Here is a 23,320-nt window from a genome sequence, read left to right as displayed (position 1 = left end):
AGTCAGCTGCAGCTGATCCAGAACGCTGCTGCCTGCGTCCTCACTAAGACTAAGAAAGTAGAGAACATAACCCCAGTTCTAAAGTCCTTACACTGGCTGCCTGCATCTCAGAGAATAGACTTTAAAATACTTCGGTAAGTTTATCAATCCTAGTGTGGTTCTAGTTGCACTAAGGTGGTCCAGCAGACTCTCTAGAATCAGTTATATTGTCGTCAAATGAAATGTGGCTTCTAATCTCATGCATGAAACTGACGATAGCCAGTCAGTCCACTCAGGCTTTCTCTGCCAAAGGTAGATTTAAAGTATTTTTTAATCAGTTTTAGCTTTAAAAAGGTGTATATTTGAGTGTTTGCTGATTGATTCAGACCATATATTATTTAGGTATGCTCTATCTTATTGCAGACAGAGGAGCAACAGTGAATCAGTTTACAACAGTGGTTCTCAAATCTTTTCTGTTGCACCCTCCCTAAAATAAAAAAAACCTGGCCACCCAGCTCAACAAAATGGATAAAAAAAATATTTTATTGTTTTCTCTCCCGATGCATTTAAGATCACCCAGAATCTCTTTTACATTATATAATAGTTAACTACAATACAATTTCTAACCACGGTTTCTGCGCCATAGTGGTGGTGTCGCATTTAGCAGATAGAAAGGTTCCCAAGGACCGATTTACCTGTAACACCTGCTCCCTGGACAACAAAAAGGACAGGCTGTTCCCTGCAGAGCATCCCACCCTTCTGAATGTCACCAGGTGGGATGGTAATGTGTCCTCCTTACCTTGGTCCCTCTAAATTCTGAGGGGCCACGGGGGGCTGGTGCCTGCCCAGCATGTTCAGGATGTCCTCTCTACTTGGTTCTGGGGGGCTTGTGCTGCCAGGGGTTGGTGTGGGCCCTTGGCCACCAGGTGGTCTTGCATAAAATTACTGGGACATATTATGTTAAATACTGCACACTTTTCAGCCCTTACATACATACTTGGAGTCTGTAACAGTGCCAAATTCATCATTTTTTTTAAACTTAGTAGCTCCCGGTGCTGCCTGGATATCATCATATTCTGTTAGGATCATATTTTTTTAACTCTTCGGTTTGCTCCATTCCCTATTATGTTTTTAAACAATAACATCACAGTATTTAATGGGAAAATGCTAAAAAAAAGGTCATGGGCTACAAGTCAACACATTTTATGAACCCTAAAGAATATTTCCTTCTTTAGGGAAGAGTTTAAGTTCATTTATTTGAACTTTTGTCAAATGCATAAAACAAAAATGGTTAGACACTATTTATGATTATTTAAGCAGCCTTACATTGTGGCTTTACACTGACCATTAATGCCAAATTAATCTCTGGGCAGCCGATAGAGGCAGCTGAGGTGAACAGGGTGACATAATCAGTCAGCAGGAAGAGAGACTGGTGCATTATAGGACATGGAGACAGTTGTCTTTAGGTCACCAATAGTGTCCAGGCAAGTCAAGACATTCATTGTGGTGATTGTAGATATCAGTGTGAAAGATACAGCTCTGAGTGGTGAAATCGGAGGTGGTAACAAGATAATTTATGCCAATAACATTTATGTGTCTCACAAATGGACCATTACATTGCACTGGGAGATGCATGTTAAGCTATAAAAACTAAGAGAATTGAAGTAAAACAATAGAAAATACACAACAAAAGAATATTTACATGGTTTATTCAGTCCGCTGTGTTTTTGTCTCATGGTAAAGCTGCAGAAAATAACGCAGAGAACATTAAACATGACAGTTTTATTTGTAATATGTTTAAGAAACATAGCTTGTGATGTATATTCAAGCAAGTACTGTAAAATAATTTCAACAAGAAGAACATTTACTGTTCCCTACCTTTAAGTTCAGTTATTAAGTTTTGTTTCTACAACAATTTCCTGCTTTCCTATTTTTAAAATTGAATAACATTTAACATTACTGGAAAAAACTGAGGTCAGAAAGGGAAAGCTTGTTGGAAAGAAAACAATTACTGCTACTGTCTGCATGAGAAGGTTGATAAGCAAAAAATCACAGGGATTAAATCACAGGAAGTTCATCCAGTCAACAGGAAGTTGACTACTGTGGTACTGTGTGAAGTAAAACCTGCACCACAATATCTGCAGTGCAACTGTTTAGCCTGTGGTTCTGTTTTCTTTATTTACCAATTGTTCTAAGCCCTAAAACTTCTGTAGAATCTGCAGAAACATGCAGTTTGTTGTAAATTACATCCAATTGGAACTTAACATATCTATAAATACATAATTCTTAACAGCTGGAATAGAAATTCCCTGCTTAGGGTGAGAAGCTCTGTAGGTGTATGTTTCCTGTTTTATGTAGTCAAGAAATGCAATGATGAAATGGACTACTGAGCTAAAACATTTTTAAACAAGACCGATAAAGCACACTTCAAACAAACTGTTGTTTCTTTAGTATAAATTGTTGAATGTCCTTGATTGCCTCTTCATTTTCAGAACATTTCAGTAATCCTAGTGTAGTCTCATGGTACAGAACATGAACATAATGCACAACATTTTTCCATGTTTCACGAGGGTCATATGGTCCAGTGGAATAGTCCGCGTGTCTGGTGTGATGCATCACAACTAGAATGACGGGTTTACCAGAAGATGAAACTGGAAAAGAATGAAAGAAAAAACATCTCAAAGTGGTCAAGAGGAGCTATATTCCATTTAAAGAAAATACAATTTTCTCTCATTCTAAATATGAATAGCAACACAATTAAATCCTGGACCTCTGATATCAGTCTGCACTGAGAAGTGAATCATACTCTGTAAAAGTGTCTACCTATAACAGTTTCAAACAGTTTAAACCATGATAATTAATTATCCTGGTGGCGAGATTTAAACATTGTTTTCACCCATTTTTACACAAAATTAAAAAGGTATCTCTCAAAACATAAGATAATAATTCAAAATCAGTAAAAGTAAAAAAGGTTTCTGGGTTTATTCATATTTTACAGAACTGTATTAACAGTGATATATTTTTCTCTTTCTCAATAATCAACAGAAAAAAAACAGGTTTTGCATGTTTGTACAATTTCTTTAAAGTACTCACATTGGATTCAGCATTATTATTTACTTGTTTTAATCAAAAGTAAAGTCTTTTTGAAATGTACATGAATTGGAATAATAAAAAAATATGAACTATTGAAAAAAACTTGTGAATACGTGTGAAGACAAGGGAAAAGGGACAAAATCATGACATATTCCTGTGTTGATTTTGGGTTTTTGTTTATCTTTCCATCTTACTATCATTACTTTTCTTATTTAGCCAGTCACCTTTCACCCATCACCCACTATCCAATCAGCTCAGTCTCCCTCCAGCCATCACCCTCCCCTAGGTCATCTCCACCTGTTCCCACTAATTAAGTCTACTCAGCTCTGACTAAAATAAAATTGTTTTTTTTTTTACATATTGTGTTTCCTAAAAAGAGGAAAATCGAGTCTGATTGAGGAAGCCGAATTGTGACAATACTTTGTTTTCTCCTGTGGATCGATGTGGATATTACTTGTTTTTCAGTGAAGCTGGGTTGTCCTTGTAACACTTGTTGGTACATTTCTATCTCAATCACCTTAAACTGTGGAAAATCCTCCCCATTTTTGTCCCTCTGCCTCTCCAACATGTATAATTATTTCCCATCCTCCTACCTTTCCAATACCTTATCGTCCAATCTGTCATACAATTACCTATGTGATGGTTGTTTGGCTTTAGCTACCTCCACCTTCACTTTAGGCCTTAGGCTCCCTCCATTACTGGCAAATCTCTTCACTCCTCACTGTGTCCTACCTCTCCTTAGCTGATCTCTTTCTCTGATCATCACACTTGTGTATTTTCTCATTAAACCAACAAGTCATGCATGTCCCAATTTTACTACTATGTTGAACCTCAACGAAACTGTATGGTTTATTTTAAACAAATTTTAGCAGTGCCACCTCACATCTCACCTTCTGAGAAAAATTGATAACAAACTTCATGCCATCTTGTCATCATTTCATCTTTGTTAGTTCTGTGATGATTTGGGTTTTTGTTTTGGTTCATGTTTATTTATTTGATCAGCTATTCCTGTCTTCCACCTCAGGTTTTGTTTCTGTTCTGTCTGGTTTTGGATTCTTCAGCTTTTGTACAGTTGTAGGTTATCCGGTCTATGTTTATTGTTTTGGTTAAGTAGCTTATTGCTGCCTCTGGGTTTATTTCTGTTTTGAATTCCAGTTTAGCCTTTTTACTTCGTCAGTTATCTGGTCCCTGTATTAGTTCTGATTTTAGTTCTGTGTTTTGTTTATGATCTAGTGCCCTGTCAGTTCTGTATTGCTCCCGCCTTTGGTTAATTAGTTTCAATTCCGCTCACCTGTTTGTCCGTCTATTTAAGTCTCACTCCCTCCTTAGTTAGTTGTCGGGTCGTCGTCAATCATACCATGCGTGCATCCCCTGTTTCCTGGTAAGAGCTCCCAGCGTCTTGATTCCGTTTTTGTAACATGTTTTGTATTTTTCTGCCCAGTTTCTGTTTGCCTATCAAGTATCGCCTGGATGTCTGCCTTACCCCTTTTTCGGATCCAGTCTGTTTGCCCGTTTGGTTCCCTCTCCTCACCATCCCTTAATAAATCACCGTAAAGAGCATTTCTATTGTGTTGGTTGAATTCTGGATTCATCTCCCATCAAATTCATGACAAGTTCCTCACTATGATGACATTAATACATTCTTTGCTCACAAATACATTACAAATACAAATTAATTTGTTTAGATGCTTAGACTCTAATTTCTCAGCACTGTTGCAATTTCAACATATCAGTAATTTTGGGTTGTGTCTGTCCATAAAAGGGACATGTCTGGTTGCAGCAAAAACAACAGCTGAAGTATGCTACCTATTAATAAATTAAATTGCACGAATCATAAGAAATTTACCATATGCTCTCTTTGCACAGGTACTTGGAAGAGCTAGAAAATCCAGCATACCTGGTTTAATTAAACCCACCATCTTTTAAATGCTACAAGCACTGGTGTTTACGTGCAGCTGATGCTGACATGGGCACAATTAACCCTTTGAGAGAATTACAGAGAAAAACCAAGAAAACATTAAGACACATCTAGAACAACAGGAAATCTGAAACGTTGACTAACTGGCAAAGTCTGAATAATCTGAGAAATACTTATGTTCCATAAAGATGTTGTGAAATGTGATGAATCAAAGTATCCAGGTGGAACCAGATTTTTCAAACCTGTAAAATGAAGGTAACGTTATAAATGTTTTCATTACCTGCTGTAGTTTCCATCATTGAGTTTACATCTGATTCAACCCTGGGGGTGACTGGACAGAAGACAACAATCATGTTGCATTCATCCCTTCTTTTTTCTTCCTGTAGCGATGACCCCATGTTGCTCTTCAGATGTTTCTTTATGGCATCAGCAGCACCAAATGTATCTTGTTTGGATATGAAGTGGACCTTCACCTTCACTGTGGTTTGGAAAAGACCATCAATGTCTGCTGACTTTTACACATTTCAAAACATAAAGAAATAGAAGCTTGACTCACGTTTTTGATTTGGCTGGTCAGATTTAAAACGACTAAACAAGCTCATTCCTAATAAGAAATGATAGTGAAAAAAACAAAAACAATGTTGAAACATATTAAACCAGCACTTCAACTTGGCAGCACTTTAATGCAGTTTATAATTAAAAACCCATAAGGGTACAAAATTATGAAAGGCATTTATTTCAAAATGTATTTCTAAATATGTTTTAATTATTAATAAATATTTTAAATGAATCAGCAACAGTAATTTAACGATATAGCAATTTTATGGAAATGAAGTAAACTTTACTAAATTTAGGTGCATTTTTCTACCAAAGATGTTTATATATAAATAATAATAATAATAATAAAACAGACCCGTTTCTGCAATCCCAGACAAAATCTGTTTCCCCCATTCATTAGTGTTAGTTACTGATCCTGGAAAGAAAAGAAAAATGTTTAACCTTAGGAGCTTATGCTGAAGAATGGCTGAAACTGAACCTAAATTATGTGATATATCTAAGGTTAACATATTATGTTATCATTACTGGGATATATATATATATATATATATATATATATATATATATATATATATATATATATATATATATATATATATACAGAGAGAGAGAGAGAGAGAGAGAGAGAGAGGTTGGATCAGGCTTTCTTTAATTCCTTGAGATATTTTATGGATTTAGTTAAGTTTCAAGGTCTTGCACCTATAGTGGTTAGTTCCTCCTCTGTTCCTGAATACCCCTCTGTGTGCACACTGTCAGTTCATTATGTCTTTCATCTGTCTCTTGTCTAGTTGATTACTTTCACCTTTCCTCCTGCTTGTATCTCTGCTTTCTTCTGTATTTAAAACCCCTGTCCTTCCCCTTTGTTGTTGGATCCTACATTTTGATCTCCTCCTTTATGCTATTTAAACTATTAGTACAGCTCTTATGACTTCTATGGGTTTAATTTGTTCCTTTAGTTATTTTTGATAAATTTGGTCATCATTAGGAGAACTCCTGGCTCCTGCTCACCTTCAGTCCATCCACAACATCACCAACTTTACAAACTTACAACCTTTCTTATACCTGTTCTTATGACTTGTTGCACTCTGCTGCTTCATGGATCATGTTGAGAATAAATCTATCCCATTCTTTAATGATCTAAATTCTTGTAAATTAAAAAAACCCTCTAATACATACCTTGCTTTATGTTATACATTAAAAGGTTTTAATAAAGTTGATTCTGATTCCTTGAGGTGAAACCCACCTGTTGAGTTTGCCAAAGAATTGTCAGCCTTTTGTTTAACCTCCATCATTTTACATTCCTTCTTCTCTTTTACCGCTGGCTTCCCAACATCACCTAAGCACAGAGATTTGGACACAGAGGTTGTCAATTAACTTATCTTTGAAACAGTTTCTAAATAAGATTGAGTTAACTTACCTGAATGTTCATGTTGTGCAGGTTGAGCATCTGCAGAAAGAACAGGCAGTTTAAACTTCAGCCTTAGATAATCAGTGGTTCAGCTTTTTGTTTACCTAAAATTTGAATTTTAAAACTGATCAAAGGAAAATGACGAACCCTTAGATCCGCCTTCCTTCTGGATCTCCTTCACACAAAAGAAACATTCAGAAACAACATGTAGGATTGGTGCTATATTGAATATATAAGCTATATCTAAAATTTCACTGCCGCCAAACCCTTTGTTAAACTATTTGGGCCAGAAATAGTAAAGCCAACCAGATCCACCATTCTACTTGCCAAAGCTCTCAGGTCTGGTGTAACGGTCCCCATCTGTTCCTGGCTGATACGCTGCTGTTTGGAGTAATGTGACATCACTCCCTGGTCCCCGTGATTCACCTGTAAACAAGTCTGAGTGGTTACACCTTTGGCAGCTGTAATTACTGGGACATGTAGCTCCTGGGAGGAACACTATATATTCATGGCTCTCATAGTGTGTAAGCGACCAGGGATCTCCTCATGATTCACTGTTATGTTTTATTTAAAACTGAAAGAGTAACGCTCTAGCTCGGCTAATTTAGCATAACGCGCTTTTCTGTAACAAAGAAGGCAGAGCTGCAGTCAGAGCGGCTGTCAGTCAGTATGCAGCAGCTCCACCTCATGAGGAGCTGAACCAGGACACTGGTTAAATAAAATGACAAGGATTTTGATGCATACAGATTATTAAGAAACTACATCAAAAATAATACAAACTGCAGCTACAACATGGACTGGAGAACGGGTTCTAACTGTGTGAGACCAGAGAAAAGGCCATTGTCAGAGTTTTTGTAGTTATTTGTTTTTTTTCCACGGAGTGGAGCGTCATGTGAAGCGAGTCGCACCAAAAACATGTTAAATAGACTCCTGTGGAACTATGGACTCATTTTACTCCAACCCAAAACACCTGCCAGACCGACAAGCTAAACCAGCCAAGATTACCTTAAACAATATTTAACTTAGCAGAAGTTTAATAACATTTTTAATGTTATTTAAAAGCAAGTTACGTTTTTTTCTGATAAACTTTAAGCAATTTTATTAAACATTTTAAAAATGGAACCTCCCATCCATGGATTTTCTATACCTGCTTTTCCGTACAGGTGTTACGTCATGCCGTATCTAATTGGAAAACGCGGCTTGACGTAACACAAGGTCGTGGAGGAGCTGTTGACTCTCCAGCAGTCAATGAGCGAGAGGTGGGGACACAGAGTCCATCCTGGACAGGTCACTGGGCTAAAAGTTAATGCCTTTTTATAAACTCATGAGTTGTGATAATTAATTGGTGAGCAATAACGGGCAAAGCGGAGACTGATTATTGTAATGTGCGATCTGTGTCAAGTTAAAATGTATGATTTCATGATAGTGTTGGTTTTGTGTCCCTCTTTGTCCATGGCTGTTGTTGGCCTTGTATGATCATAGGATTGATTTATATTGAATGTGACACTGGAGTTAATGTACAGGTGTGAAGAAGATGATGTAATGATGCAAGATGCTGTCTTTTGAATTAGCTGCAGTTTATGGAGGGTTTTGAAATTGTAAAGTGGAAAGGTGAGTGGACTGTGGACCAGTTTGGCAAAAGTGTGAAGGAAGAACTTGATGCTGCAAATATGAAAGTTAACCAGATGATGTTATGGATGTGGAAAGTGAAGAAGATTATGGAGAGGGCTGTCCTTGATGGTGCAAAGGCTCTGAAGCTGGAAGGTGGGAGAGATACAGGAATTGTCAATGGAACTACCAGATTGGTTTAAAGAGGACTTTGCACAATAAGTAAATGAGGTTACTAAGGTGGCATGACGTCCACGGCCCAGGAATATATGGGCTGACTAGAAAAGCTTTCAGTCAAATTGATTATTTTTAACCCCTAAATATTATGGATTTATATTAATACATGTCTTGTGTCCTACACATTTGTAAATTAATTTTTTTGTTTGTTTTTAAAGAGTATTATTACCTTTTCTGCTCAAAGCGGTTAAAGTAAACCCACTCCCGAGTCCCGACAGTAGATGCCGCAAGTTTAAAAACAATAGTCTAACCTACTGGACCTAGCTAGCTACCTGAAAGAGCACCTGCTAGCTAACTTTTGAAATGATCCCCCCCCCTCTGTTTTTTTTGCAAATCACACACTGCTTGAAAGCCATTGTGTACAAATACATACACAATGACATACAATACATTTTGTATTAAATAATTCTGTACATTCTTCAGTGATGGTATCAAGGTGTTGTTTGTGACTATTTTCCACTACCTTTAGCACGTTTACATTTGGCTTGATGTTGTTTAATTAATAGTACAACCCATGGGCGTAGGTTTGATTTCAACTTTGGTAGGGACACTACTGGTCTCAAGTTTCATTGGTTTGATGTCATTGGTCCTACGCAATATGCATGCCCCTATTTTTTTATACTTGACATGAGCATCAGGGGACATTTCGTTTAAAGAGAAAAGCAGTATTTTTTGCTACATTAATACAAATTTTATAAGCACTATATATATTGTATATAAATAAAAAGCTGCTCCTTAATTTGTAATTAAAATCAATTAGACATCACCTGAAGCACTGAAGGGCCAGCTGCTTCACCTCCAAGCTGCCCTGCATCATTATTACTGGATATCTGTGTTTCCTATAATCATATAATGTTACTATTATACAAGTGTGTTTTCAGTATTAAAGGATTAAATGTAACACAACCTTTTATATCATCCTATGATACTTACTGTCTGAGTGTTAAAATAGCTCCTTATGTCTCTTTTCTTTTTTGGTGGCATCATCTACAATCACAACACTAAGCATGAGCCTAAGTTTATTCAAATATAAAATCGCTTTTAACAATTACTAAAAGAAAATATAACACTATCTTATCCGTAATGTAATAATATCCAAAATAAACAGCCAGATTCAAGCATTTTTACCGGACACTAATGTTTGTACTAATTTACTTATGGACTGTGTGGAAATCTATGTAAAATCAAACCAATGTGTTCCTCTGTTTGTACTTTATCCTATTTCCAAAAGTAGAAATAGTCAATTAAATAGCACTATTATGTGGAACCCTAATTATGCTTTCTAAACAAAAAATAGCAATGTTTAGGCACCATCTCGTATTGTTATACTCTATAAAACGAATAACACCTGCTATTTATATCTGAACTGCCTTAAAGGGATTTTTTGAAAGCTTAAACTCTTTGCTTGTCGATTTTTCCAGCAGTCTTCAGAACTCCTGCCTGACACAGAATATTTAGTTTTATAAAATAAAAAAAGTTTTTTGTTGATAAAATGTATTATACTTCAGAATTAAATATTATTTTAAGATGCTAACGTTGGTTACTTACATTTCTTAAGTTCCACAAATGAAAACTACTCTCTCCTGCTTCTTCTATCGCCTGTTATAGCGTAGATAATATAATTTTTTTTAATTGGGACTAGTTTCGTAGTGTAATGTTCGTTGTAGTAACCGCAGTATTACCTGACTCCGCCAGATGGATTTGCTCCACATATCCATCTGGAAACCTTCCGTTGAAGTAATTTTGGGAAGGGGCGAAAATACTGGTTAGCTGATTGGCCTATGTTGGTGATAGAAGGGCCAAATGAACCAATCAGATTCGTCGTCGCTCGTACCAGAGGGACGACGAAAACACAACCACAAGCCAAGCTACTCTTGCTGCTGCAGGTAAAGGCTCGTTAGCTCAGCAAAGAAATACTCTGTAATTCCGATAAAACTTGCTCGATAGCCACGCTAACGCTAGTTTCATCGGCTGAAGCCGCCATGTTCTTTAGACTGAACTGTCACGCTTCCGGTTGCGTCACACCTCAACCCGCCTCAAAGCCAACGCTGATTGGACGTTCGTTTGGTGAACGGCTCCAAATTTTCTTTAACGGAAAGTAGCCAGACTGATCTGGGAGTGAAACCTTGAAAGCTCGCGAGATCAGGATGGTCTCACGAGGCTAACCGCAGTATTCTAGCGTGAATTAAATTTAAATTTTGCGCTGCAAGCATGCACGCACATGCACGCACTAGAAAACAGCCAACCAGGGAGAGAGAAGGCGGGACTTAAGGCAAAACAACCAATGAGAGTGGAGTTAAACAGCACACAGCACAGTTACATGCGCTGCTGAGTTAAAGCGACAGGAAAGACCGACTGGACACACAGGCTGGCAGACGGAGCTGCAGCAGCAGCCACGGCCGCCAAGCAGCGGAGCTGCGAGAGGAAAATAAGCGACTGCTGTAACAACGCTGTATTGTAAACTATAAACATGTTATTCACATCGAATTATTGGTAGGGACATGTCCCTATGGTCCCTATACAAAGCTACGCCCATGGTACAACCAATACAAAAGCAAAGCTGTTTTTTCGTGGTCTACCCCTGTTTCTACATCTCTTACAAAATCTAGTCATCTTAACTTACCTTTTCGATGGACAACTTAATGTCAAATCCACCCTTGTTATTATCCTGAGTGGTAAACTTGTAATGCAATTTGTGTTGACAGCTGTTATAAGTCGCTTCAAGATTTTCAGTCTGAGGAGACAACAGAGAAAGTTAAGCTTTAAAAAAAACAAAAACAAGTTTGAGCTATATATACTTTGTTATGGTGAATTAATTATTCTTTCAAATACTAATGAAATTATTATTGTCAGCATAATTTCAACTATAAATTTTTTTATGATCCAGTTATGGACAACTAAGTTTTAAAAGTAAAGGTAAACATGTACCTGAATCACGTGAATTTCTCCACTGTGAGATGAATAAAGACTATCTTATCTGAATAAAAACCACTGCTATTGTTAAAGAAAAAGCTAAGGTTACAAATGAGAGACCATGATCATAAAGAATGCTTTAAAGTGTAAAACTGATAATAAAATATGAAAATTTACTAGCTGAAAATAATTATGGAAAATACATTTGTAGGAAAATGCTTATTTTTCAAATAAGATGTGGCTAACACAAACAAACTTTGCTGAAACTCTACACTTCGTCAAAGAACATTTGTGAAACCATAGAAGTTTTTGGTCAAAGGACGCAATGAAATCAGTAGCTGAGATGTGATGAAATGATGTATGTGCAAACAAATAATCTGTTTAATTTTCAAGGTTCATATATAGTTTATTTTGCATATACAATTTCCTATTAAGGACAAAAGTTTTCATAGGATTTAAACAATTAAAATAAATAAAATCATCACCAGTATGTAAACATCATCTGCAAAGATGTAATTGTTCCAAAAAAGGTAATAGCAATAAGATAAAACTGAGTGGCTTTAATGAAATGACCATAAAGGATAAAAATATATTAACTTAGTACTGGGGCAGACTAAATTCACATTTTATGCACAATAAATTCACAATTTACGCACAATAACAATATTTGAGGGAAATTGTGATATTGTGTATGTGGAAAAAGTTTTAGATCTTTGAGTTCATCTTATAAAAAATGGGAACAAACCAAAAGTGTTGCGTTTATATTTTTGTTATGTGTACATATGAGGAAACCCATTGATCCTCTGTCCCATGAGATTCTTACTGAAAAATCAAGAAAATGTAATATTTTAACCAATGTAGTGAAATAGATAAAATCATGTCTAAGGGCTTAATTTTTTAGGAGGTTTGTACGTATTAAAACAGGTACAAAGCTGACCTTTAAACCAGGAGCAAAGCAATTTGCGTCTATAAAATGAGCAGAACACTGAATACAAACCTTTTTTGCATAAGTGTCTTCATGAATATGTAGATCACATGCTAATGATCAAACTGTGCAAAGTTAGGGGAGGTGATATTAGATTAAATTCAACTTTATTGTCATTACACAGGTACAAGGCAACGAAATGCAGTTTAGGTCTAACCAGAAGTGCAATAGCAGCAAGTGCAGGATAAGCAGTGGTTCCATAAGTACATGACATGGGTTTTACTGAATAAATATAGAGATGGATACTATTATAAACAGAATTTTACTGATAGATTTGTCCTATGAACATAATATATAGATAACTTGTATTGTAAACTAAATTTACAGCTGGATGTGTACTGGATATAATATACAGGTAGATGTTACTATTAATAGAGTTTTTACAGATATGTACAATAGCATAATATGCAAATGTCAATTAGTAACACCCGCAAAGCAATTTTCCAAAGCTCAAATAGAGTTGGTGCATTTTTTGCCTCTATATTTAGTAACTCTGAGAGTCAGGCGCAAACCATCACGCAAAAACCCCTGCGGTGCTTGCGGCCAGAAAGGAGGTATTGGTAAAATGACAAAAGAAGGAAAGAGAGTCTTTCTGCATGTGAACATACTTGGACTGTTAAAATAACAACAGCAGAATAATTTTGGTAAGGAAAAGGAGGCATCCTCAAAGAGATGCAGCGTCCACGGGGGTCAGGGCGGGGTGACAGATGCTGCATTAATCTTCATCCACTTAAACCAAGGCGAAAAATACCAAATCTGAACCTAAACATTGTGGCATGCCTGTAATAAACAAAGCTGAATATTAATCCTCTCCTAGGAACAGTCTTTGGGCTGTAAAGACAGTTTTACCCTGCTGGATACAGCCACTAGAGTCTCTCTGAGATGAGGGAAGAGGAGAGGTGGACGCTGGTCAGGGCTGACAATGACCCCTTTTTATCTTATTATTTTCTTTTAAATAGTTATCATCATTATTATCTCCAACAACTAGAGGCAGGGTTCAGTCAATAGGCTTGAGAATCTCTGCTCATCTGTCACCATTGACATGGTCACTGCCAGATACACGAACCAGTAGCATAATGATTGGTCAGCTTTAATATTTTCTTATTAAAGTGTGACATAAAATAAAAATAAAAATCTTAGGTTTTGCAGAGCTTTTGCTGACACATAAACCTGTTTTCTTTATTCTAAAACATAATTAATAGTGTCTCTAAGACGATTAACAGCAGAAATTCTCCATTCATTAAAAACAAATTTTAGTGCTTGCTGCATGTCTGGAGTGATTATGTGAAGGATTTGATCTTCCTTTAGCGTCGTTAGTTGGAATCTTTGAAGACCGGGCCCTAAGAGACAGAAAACCTGTCACTTAGATATGATAGGAAACTTCAGTGGGATTTTCTGAAATGCGTTTGAAATGTTGGGTCTTTTGCTATTTGTTGTGTATATTATTGACATTCCTGAAGTTTATCCACCTCATGTTACTTGTCAGATGTATGCAGATAACAGTGTTGTATATTTATTTCCTGATGGGAATTGGTGATGGCAGTGGTTGCAGTCAGGTGCTGCACAACTAGTTATTACTTCATGGCCAATTAATTGGTTTGAATACCTCTCTTACTTTATCAAACTAAATCCTTATTTAAATACCTTATTTTGTTTTACTTATATAATCTCTCTCTGAAATAAAAAAAAGTCTGATGATCTGGAACAATTAAATGTAAACAAGCAAAATTTGAAACACTTTTTCATAGGACTGTCTAAAGATTTATAAACACTGATATTTGACCTCACCTGTTTTGTGCAGGGTAACGTTGTTGTGAAGAAGGGGTTTTGGTCATCTCCTTTCTCTTTGTGCAAACTAATGTTGACTTCACGTTGGTCAAATTTGACAGATGGAGCAAATTTAATATTGCACTTTGAACACTCCATTAAGTACTTTCTATTGTCTTCAGCCTGAAAAAACAGCAGAGAGTTTGTGTTAAGATATAATAGTGATGAACAGGTTTTCTTAAACACGAGGAAAGAAGCTGCCGAAGTTCATGAATTTTCAAGAGATAACGACGTGTGTGGAAATTAAACTCAACACCAAGATAAATTATAATTAGAAGTCCATACATTTAAAAAGATTGAACGCATTGTAAAAGTCATAAATGTTTTGGGATAGAGAACCCTACAATCCTTTTATTCAACTTTTGTTGTTCATTTATTTTATTATAATGTCATGATTTCTTATCTCATCTCATTTTAGAAAGATAAACTTTTCCAAATTCAGGTCACCATTGGTTTCTCGGGAAGCAGTAGGTGTATGATGTCACCCCTTAAATAACAATAAAACTATGAATCATGGTGTCTTACCTCTGATTTTGGGCAATAATCTGGTTGGTCAGTGTTTTCCTGACGCTGTTTTTTAACTTCTGGCTGATCTGCTGTGGCCATACCGCTGGGTTCATCTATGGAAAGAGGTGTTTGGGTATTCAGATGGACAGAACAGACTATATGTGTCACATTTCCGAGAGGCTTAAAACACAACCTTGGGACTCTCGCTTACTGACGGTGATCTGCCATCCACACACTGTAAAGGTTTACCACAATCCTGTTAAATATGCAGTGTGATCTCAGGTGAGCACCAACAAACCAAATAAAATCTATTTTTTTCTTAAGATCGGTCAGTGTTCTCCAAAGGTTCTGACAGACTTAATAAAATACGGAAAACTAATAAAACGTTAGTGGGTGCAAATCCAATGTAATCTGCCTGTACTGTTGTTGTCCTCTTTAAAATCAGTCATTTAAAATGAATTTAAAAGCTTTAGTAAAAATGATCAAACATTTCCACATACATCAATGCATCTTATTTTATGTTCCACCTTTTTCCCTGCTATGTCAGTATCTGCAACAAGGTAGTAGAAGGACTATATAATTTATTATTTTAACATTCTTGCTCTCATAATCTTTAATCCTTAGATTTCCTGCATGAGTGTCAGACGTTTTTAGTCTAATGCGTAATAACAAATTACGTTTTTTGTACAATCTTCTATTACTCCTATCTTGTATTGTTATTGATTATAAAATTGATCTGACACTATCTGTAAGTTATCTTGTTTTCACATCCAAAAAAGGTGTAAAAACAAACTAGACTGGAGTTTTTATAATTGAAGATTCTTCACTTTTTGTCTGAGGGGCTTTCTCGGTTCTGAACTTGTGAGGGAGGTTCTGAGTTTTAAGCTGTTTAGGAAGAGCCACTCTTTAAATCTAAGTTCACAAGGGACACTCTTTTGAGGACCAAAATGTTCATATTTTGGACCAAGAAGAGGAGTAAAAGAAGCCATTTAAGTCAAACAAGCAAAACATCTTCAATTACAAGAAATGAAGTCCAGTTGTTTGTTTTTGCATTTTCCATATCCTTGATGACTGAGAACATCCAGGATATGGAACTTAGATTAACTTTCTACGTAAAACACTTCCCTTTTGAACAGGTAGTAAATGACAAAGTATTACCTCTGATTTAACCTAAGTGTGAACTGATGACATCCATCTTTCTGGTTATTAACAGTTTCCTGTTCTGAAAAAAAATATTTTGTTAGATTTTGTTAACTTAAATTAACACATTTACTAAACCTGGTGTGCTACAAACCACCCTTTCATGTTATTCTCCAGCCTGTTATCGTCAAAATTTATAAAATAACAATAAATAAATTATTGTAGGAAGGTAGGAAAAATTTGATCTCATTATACAAAAATATTGACTAAATATATTTACTTAAATTGACACGATTTAGTTTTTTGCTTTGTTCTGGACTAATTATTTTACACTCTCCTCAGCAGACAGCTCATTTAATCTCCATGCCCAGACCGTTTCCACCTGTTGTCACTAATTAGTTCCAACTCTGCTCACCTGTTCACCTGCCTTTATATTCCTGCCTCACTGACCCACTTGCTGCCAGATTTACATCTCCTGACCTGTGACCGTGTTTACTTTTTCAGTTTGTCTCCATGCTCCACCTGCTTCGTCTCAAGACTGGTAACACCTGCATCTCTTTGTCTGTTTTTGCTTTTTAAATAAACTCTTTTTTTACGTAACTCTGCGACCGGCTAAATTTCGGGTTCGCCAGCAGAAACCACTACAGAATGCTTGTTGAAATATATTTGCATTTAAGTGCTAACGTGGAACATTCATAATAAATTCAGTTTAGGTTTATCTGCTATTACTCTTCACATTGATTCATTTTATTAATCAAAATGTTGATTATTGGTCATGCTGCATGTCTGTTATCTTGTTCACACAGTGTTAAGGGACTGCTTATCTAATGGACCACACAAACACAATATATGTTTCTCTTCCTCCTGTGTATCTTCATCCTCTTCATCCTCACGATTCTTCCTCTGGTTCTTTCTGAGTTTATCCTCCTGATTTTCCTCCTACTAGAGCTTTTGAACCTACCGCAAAGCTAAAGTCTTTATTATATTATCAAATCAGAGAGATGCTGAGGTCTAACTCATTGCACTGACTATGAATTGTGTCAAACATAGTGATCAAATGTTAAAGACATTTTATTTTCAGACAGTAAATGTTTTAAACCAGGAAGATGGAAGTAATAACAAATAGTTCAAGTGAAAACACCTGGTCTGATCCGAGACTCACCAGGAAATTCCCTTGCACCTCGGTTGCCCCCGGGAGGTAAGCCTGAAAGGGACCGTCCAGCCTGGTCTCCTAGATCTTCCTCCATTGGCTCCTCAGTACCCTCTGTAGCTATCTCTAGGACAGTAAAGGACAGAGAAACAGAGCAGGTGTTAACTCAAGGGTGTTGTGCGTGTTGGCTAAAAACACCCCTACCTTTGGTAACACATTTTTTCTGCTTGTGCTCTCTGTTTGTATGCTGCTGTGTAAATCCCTCAGAACCTTTTTCTCCAAATCATCTGAATTGCAAACTATGGATCTGATCAGCTGGTTGCTCTTCTGTCCTGAACATTCAGGTTCAGGACAGAAGAGGCCTGCTCAACCCTACAGGACTGTTTTGGAATCACTGACTGGGATGTATTTAAAGAGGACGCTGACTTACAAAGCTACACATAGAATAGAATAGAATTCAACTTTATTGTCATTGCACTGTCACAAGTACAAAGCAACAAAATGTGGTTTCTCTGCTTTTAACCCATCCCCTAGGGGAGCAGTGGGGCGCCCGGGGAGCATTCGGGGGTTAAGGGTATTGCTCAGGGACCCAGAGTGCAGGCACTGGGGATCGAACCGGGTACTTCTCTGAGTGCAAGCGCGCTGCTCTAAACACTAGGCTAGCACTCCCCCCATCATCATTATCATCTGTGGTTTCTTAAATCCACTTCTGCACTTATGCTGTCCTACCCACAAAGACAATCAGTGTTTCCTAACCAGAAACCATGGGTGGACAGCTTGATGCAGTCCCTGCTGAAGGTCCGGGATACATTGTTCAGATCTGGAGACAGACTGGCCTACAGCAGGGCTAGAAGCAAACTGTCCCTGACACCCTAAACAGCTTTTTCGCTTGCTTCGACACTCCAAGCAGCAGGGAGCCTGAACATCCTCCCAAGCCAAAGGAGCACCATCAGCCTCAGGGCTGCAGTTGCACCAAATTACCTCTTCCCTGAAAAGGGTCAACACCAACAAGGCCCAGGGACAGACATGATGTTAGCCCTGATGATTAAATTGTGTGCTGACCAGCTAGCAGGGGTCTTTCATGACATCTTCACCCTCTCCCCGCAGCTCTCCATGGTTCCTGCCTGTCTGAGATCCTTCGTTATTGTGCCTTTCCCCAAGAAACCAATCATCAACTGCCTCAATGATTATCGTCCCATTGCTCTGACCCCTGTCATCCTTAAGTGCTTCGAGAGGATCCTCCTAAAGCACATCAAGGACGCTGGCCAGGACAGCCTGCAATTTACCTACAGGGAGCATCGCTCCACGGAGGACTCTGTCTCGTTAGCACTGCACTCAGCTCTGACTCACCTGCAGCAGCCCATCATCTATGTTAGAAAGCTCTTTATGGAGTTCAGCTCATCATTTAACACCTTGCTACCAGACATGTTGGCTCTGAAGCTCCACTCCTCTCTGCTTTTGGATCACTGACTTCCTCACCAGCAGGCCCCAGGTGATGAGGATAGGTAAACGCACATCTGCTCCACTGATCCTCAACACAGGAATGCCACAGGGTTGTGTCCTCAGCCCAGCTCTCTTCGCCCTTTTCACCCAGGAATGTTCTGCTGTCCACCCCACAAACACAATGGTCAAGTTTGCTGACGACAATGGGTTTTAATCTTTAATGTAATGGGTTTTAATCTCCAACAATGATGAGTCCCGCTGCAGGGATATGTCAGCAATCTCACAAAGTGGTGCTCCAGGAACAACCTGATCCTGAACACCACTATGACCAAAGAGGTAATAATAGATTTCAGGAGATCCAGGAGGACTGAACATACTCCTTTCTACCTACATGGGGAGGTGGTGGAGCGTGTGGACAGCATTAGGTTCCTGGGCATCCACATCTCCTCCAAGCTTTCCTGAACTATAAACACCTCCAACCTGAGGAAGAAGACCCATCAATGGCTCTTCTTCCTCAGGAAGCTGAAAAGGTCTGTACTTTCCACTAAACTACTAAAGAACTTCTTTAGCGCAACCACAGAGCCTGTGATATGTCTCAGCATAACTGTATGGTATGAGAGTTGCACAGTTCAGGAGAGAAAGGACTTAGCACGGGTGGTGAGAACAGCGCAGGGGATTGTGGGATGCCTTCTGCAGGATCTAGATTCAATCTATGCAGAACGAGTCCAAAGAAGGGCCAGATGCATCTCCACTGATCCCACCCACCCAAGCAATGCGCTGGTTGCCCCTCTCCCATCAGGTAAATGCTTCAGCAACCTCAAAGCCAAAACAAATAAACTTAGAAAAAGCTTCTTCCCAAGAGCTGTGAGGGCAATTGCCCCCTGATGGGAGACTGCAGTCTACTGCTTTAAAATCATCTCACTGTTACTAGCCCTCATATGTTACAATCGCCTTAATATTACTGCCTACTGCACACTGTCATCTCTGAATATGTAAGTGGGGCACTGTTTTGCTGACGCCTCAAGAAAAAACATATTTCCCCTCAAGTCCACAAAATATGCAATCTCATTTTTGATACATTTTTAATCATGAACAGGTAATTTTAGTGCATATCAGATTTCTTACATCATCTTCTTTCAATTTGTTTTAGAGTCACGCTTTCTGTTATAAATACAAATTATTAATGCCACTTTTAAAATCTGATATGATGTGAATAATTTTTTTGCAAAGGTTGTCTGCTGAAATATATCATCACTCTATTCAGTACTACTGCTTCAGGAGTTATGGAAAGGTCAGGAAAACAGCGCCCTCTAAAGTCTAAATCGGATCGATCAGAGGAAAGGGTTTAACCTTTTTTTTGCAATAAAAGTAGCTCCAAACAAATGTTGTTTTTTTTCCTTTTGTAATAGTTGCAGCTTTTCCTTTCATAAGTTTGCTGTGCTTCGGTTTCTCATAAGACTTCATGAATGATGTTGCTCCTTTGGTATGAAAATTGGCACACGCAACTCATCCAGGAGCATCAGTGAATCTGTAATTGACCTCATGGTGACAGCCGGGATGCACATTTAGCTGGTTTACTACGTGGCTTGACATAGTGGTGTTTTCTGAGCCTGGATTGGACTTTGTGAAATGGGTAAAGCTAAGTATGCATTGATCACACTATGTCAAGCCTGGCTTTAACCAGGCACTAACCCTGGATTTCGGCTTTGGTGAAATCCGTCTCTGGTGTTTTAAGTTTATTCGCTGTTTATGTTGTGACACAACTAGCTTCCAATATTTAAAATTTTCATAATACTCTGACACAACATTTTGGCTCATTATTTTTAAGCCAACGTCATATCAACTGCAAAAAAAAAAAGTCTTGAAATATTTCACTCTATGTGCAAAAAATATGCTTTTTTAGATTGTACCTATATTGGCGATTACAGGCTAATACTGTTACATTTTACAGGTTCTGTTGGTTCTGATACTATTTATCCAATCCATAAAGCATATTTGATATATCTTAGGTTTCAGATTCTTTAACACTTTGTGTTAAGAAAAAGGTTTGTGGTAAAGCAACTCTTTCTAATAGCCAAAACTCACTCCTCCAACTAAGAGCTTGTAATTCCTGAAACCCATTTTGTCAATATTTCTCAGTTAGAAAGAAACTAATGACCTTTTCCTGTTTACTATGTTCATCAATCAGGCTTTTTTTCCTCCCGTCCGATTCATTTACTGTATAGCTAGGAAGTACTGACTTAGGTAGAGCATCAATAACTTAAAAAAGTAAATTCATAGTGACCTTTATTCGTTGTCTTCCCAATTATACGTTGTTTTATTACATGCAATTTTAATCTGGCTGAAGAAAATCTGTGCCTGTATTTACAAAATTCTAAGAATCCTCTCAGAGAGCTTTTAGCCTAAAGCGTCCTACCCGAGTCTTAGTTTAAAACCTAATCAAATGTTGCTGAGAGTCAGTAAGGAGAGAACAGAAATGTTTATCCTAGTGAGGAGGTGTGGTTGAACCCTTTGATAGGTGTGACGCTGTCTTTCAAGAGTTTTGATTGGTTTATAATAAGAGAAAAAAAACACACATGCAATCAAAGTAGATAAATTAACCGATTTGACTGGATTAAGAAATGTCTGCCATGATGATGAAACTTAGCAAAATTAACTAATTGTCACAGAGCATTAAATCTTTGAACGCACCTTATTTACATCCCCATAATTTTTTTTTTATTTGCTTATTTATTTTTACACGCCAGTCATTTTACTACTTTATCTGATATGTGCACTCACCTGTGCATTTCCTGGGATTGCATGAAGCGGTTGTATTTGGCAAAACAACCAACATAAAATAGAGAAAAAAGGAGGAGAAAACTGATTTTGCCAGCAGCGCTGCCCAGCGCAGACTCCAGGGAGTAGAATGTGGAATTGGTCCCTGGAACACGGCGCAGATCCGCGGACTTTGCAGCACATTGACACAGATCAATGCAACCTATTTTCCCTGCACGATTATTTCCTATTATTTATCTTCAATAAAATTACGTCACGAGAGCCGCTTTTCACCCCGTTGGGTCGCTATTAATTTCCCTTTATGATGATGTTTATGAACTTCTTGTTTATGATGAAGTTTATCATATCTACACATTTTCTCCACTTTTAGGTGGACTCTCTCACACACACACAAACACACACGATTAACAAGAAAAATAAATAAATAAAATAACACATAGAACACACATAGAAAGCTGGCAAATAAAAAAAGGACAATATAACCTGCAGCGCTTTCTGTGTTTTGATCTTCAGACCGATCCATGCTCCTGGTGCTCTGCAGCGTCACTGAGGCTATGGTTCAGCCTTCATATCGTTTAAATACCTCCCAGCACTTCCTGATCATGTGATTTACAATAAAATCTGCTGTGTCCGCTAAGCACCAGCAACAAATTTCACTTTACTTTCACTTTCAGTCTTGCATGGTGGATAGCATAGACGTTACACACGTAGACGCCTCATTGCGTGCTGAAGCGCGTCCTCGGTTGCCGCCATCTTGGATGGGTCTCTCTCCTACGCTAGGCTTACATAGAAGGCGACGGGAGTAAACACTGAGGGAGTAACTCTGCCCGTATTTTCTGCTGTTTATGGTTGCATTAAGCGGCTATAACTATTGGCAATATACTATGCGGTGAAGAGGACCATTTGGGCTGAGATTGGTTCTAAAGATAGTTTTTACATGGCGAGAACAATGCAGAAACCCAACAAATTGACCAAAATGTTATGCTTATTAATCTGTTATAGCTGAATTTAACAAATTAAGGCTCAATCCCGATACAAAATTAAGTACCTGGATTTAAAGAGTACAAACACATGCAGGAAGTTGTGCAAAACAGTTATTTTTCAAGGGTCTTAAGCTGCAGTCCTATTTGCAAGCAGGGTAGTGTAAAACACTGGAATGACCTGGATATTTGAAAGAACATTTTTTTAGGCCTCTAAAAAAACCGGATGTATGCATGTGTGCATGCACAGCACACAGAAATATGAAGAAATTGTTGCTGGTGTGTATAGAAGGCTCAGCCCTGCCAACACACCCATGCAGGCCCATGCAGGTTGGATGTGGGATGTACTGTGAGGGTGAAATAAAGTTAGAAGAACAATCCAACTTTCTTTATTAATGTATAACATGTATTAATTTATACATTTAATCATTTGTAATACAACATGTCTCTTATTTAAGACCATAAAACAAAGTATTTCAGCATAAAGGCACATATTTATTTACATATTTAATATGCCAGCCACACCAGTTGATTGTCAGCTCAAGTAGGCAGCAACAGTCCATAGTGCGTCTACCTATAAAATGTCTATGTGTGCATAGCAGCTTGGAGTGGCTGGGGCTCTATCAGTTCTCCCTCACCTTTAAAGAGATATTTGAAGGCTTATGGACAGTGCTGATTAATCTGTAAAGGATCCGCCCAAAGGTTCTAATTCACTGCATGAAAGCGGGTTCTTATGGTTTTAGAGTACAGAACAGAATGTTCTAAATTACAAAAAAGTGAAAGTAAATGAAAAATA

The 23,320-nt window shown here is 37.7% G+C and overlaps 1 protein-coding gene across 3 annotated transcripts; it reads right to left on the bottom strand.

The window, feature by feature from the left end:
* Positions 1-1,671: 1,671 nt before the first annotated feature.
* Positions 1,672-22,247, bottom strand: LOC105923565. Of its 3 annotated transcripts, none has more exons than XM_036135011.1 (13): positions 22,052-22,247; positions 17,336-17,449; positions 15,052-15,146; positions 14,488-14,649; positions 11,425-11,535; positions 7,272-7,382; positions 7,104-7,131; positions 6,966-6,995; positions 6,792-6,884; positions 5,904-5,963; positions 5,547-5,594; positions 5,271-5,468; positions 1,672-2,630 (listed from the first exon to the last, which is right to left on the bottom strand). In XM_036135011.1, the coding sequence occupies exons 1-13, from the start codon at positions 22,065-22,067 to the stop codon at positions 2,407-2,409; spliced, it is 1,290 nt and encodes a 429-aa protein (XP_035990904.1). In that variant the 5' UTR covers positions 22,068-22,247; the 3' UTR covers positions 1,672-2,406. The 3 variants fall into 3 exon arrangements, with proteins under 3 accessions (XP_035990904.1, XP_035990902.1, XP_035990903.1); XM_036135009.1 differs by having other exon boundaries at positions 22,028-22,246; XM_036135010.1 differs by having other exon boundaries at positions 7,284-7,382; positions 22,028-22,246.
* Between the last annotated feature and the right edge of the window lie 1,073 nt (positions 22,248-23,320).

This window comes from Fundulus heteroclitus, unplaced genomic scaffold (genome assembly GCF_011125445.2).
Source record: "Fundulus heteroclitus isolate FHET01 unplaced genomic scaffold, MU-UCD_Fhet_4.1 scaffold_98, whole genome shotgun sequence".
Lineage (NCBI taxonomy): Eukaryota > Metazoa > Chordata > Actinopteri > Cyprinodontiformes > Fundulidae > Fundulus > Fundulus heteroclitus.
The sequence above is the reverse complement of the archived record's forward strand: the minus strand, read 5'-3'. Positions and strand labels throughout refer to the sequence as shown.

Bases quoted from the DNA above. Each gene is read 5' to 3' on its own strand.
- LOC105923565 (XM_036135009.1), bottom strand. From the start codon at position 22,067: ATGGATCGGTCTGAAGATCAAAACACAGAAAGCGCTGCAG. The intron at 17,450-22,027 runs GTTATATTGTCC...TTACTGTCCTAG, and splicing joins AAACACAGAAAGCGCTGCAG to AGATAGCTACAGAGGGTACT. The intron at 6,885-6,965 runs GTAAGTTAACTC...CTCTGTGCTTAG, and splicing joins TGCACAACATGAACATTCAG to GTGATGTTGGGAAGCCAGCG.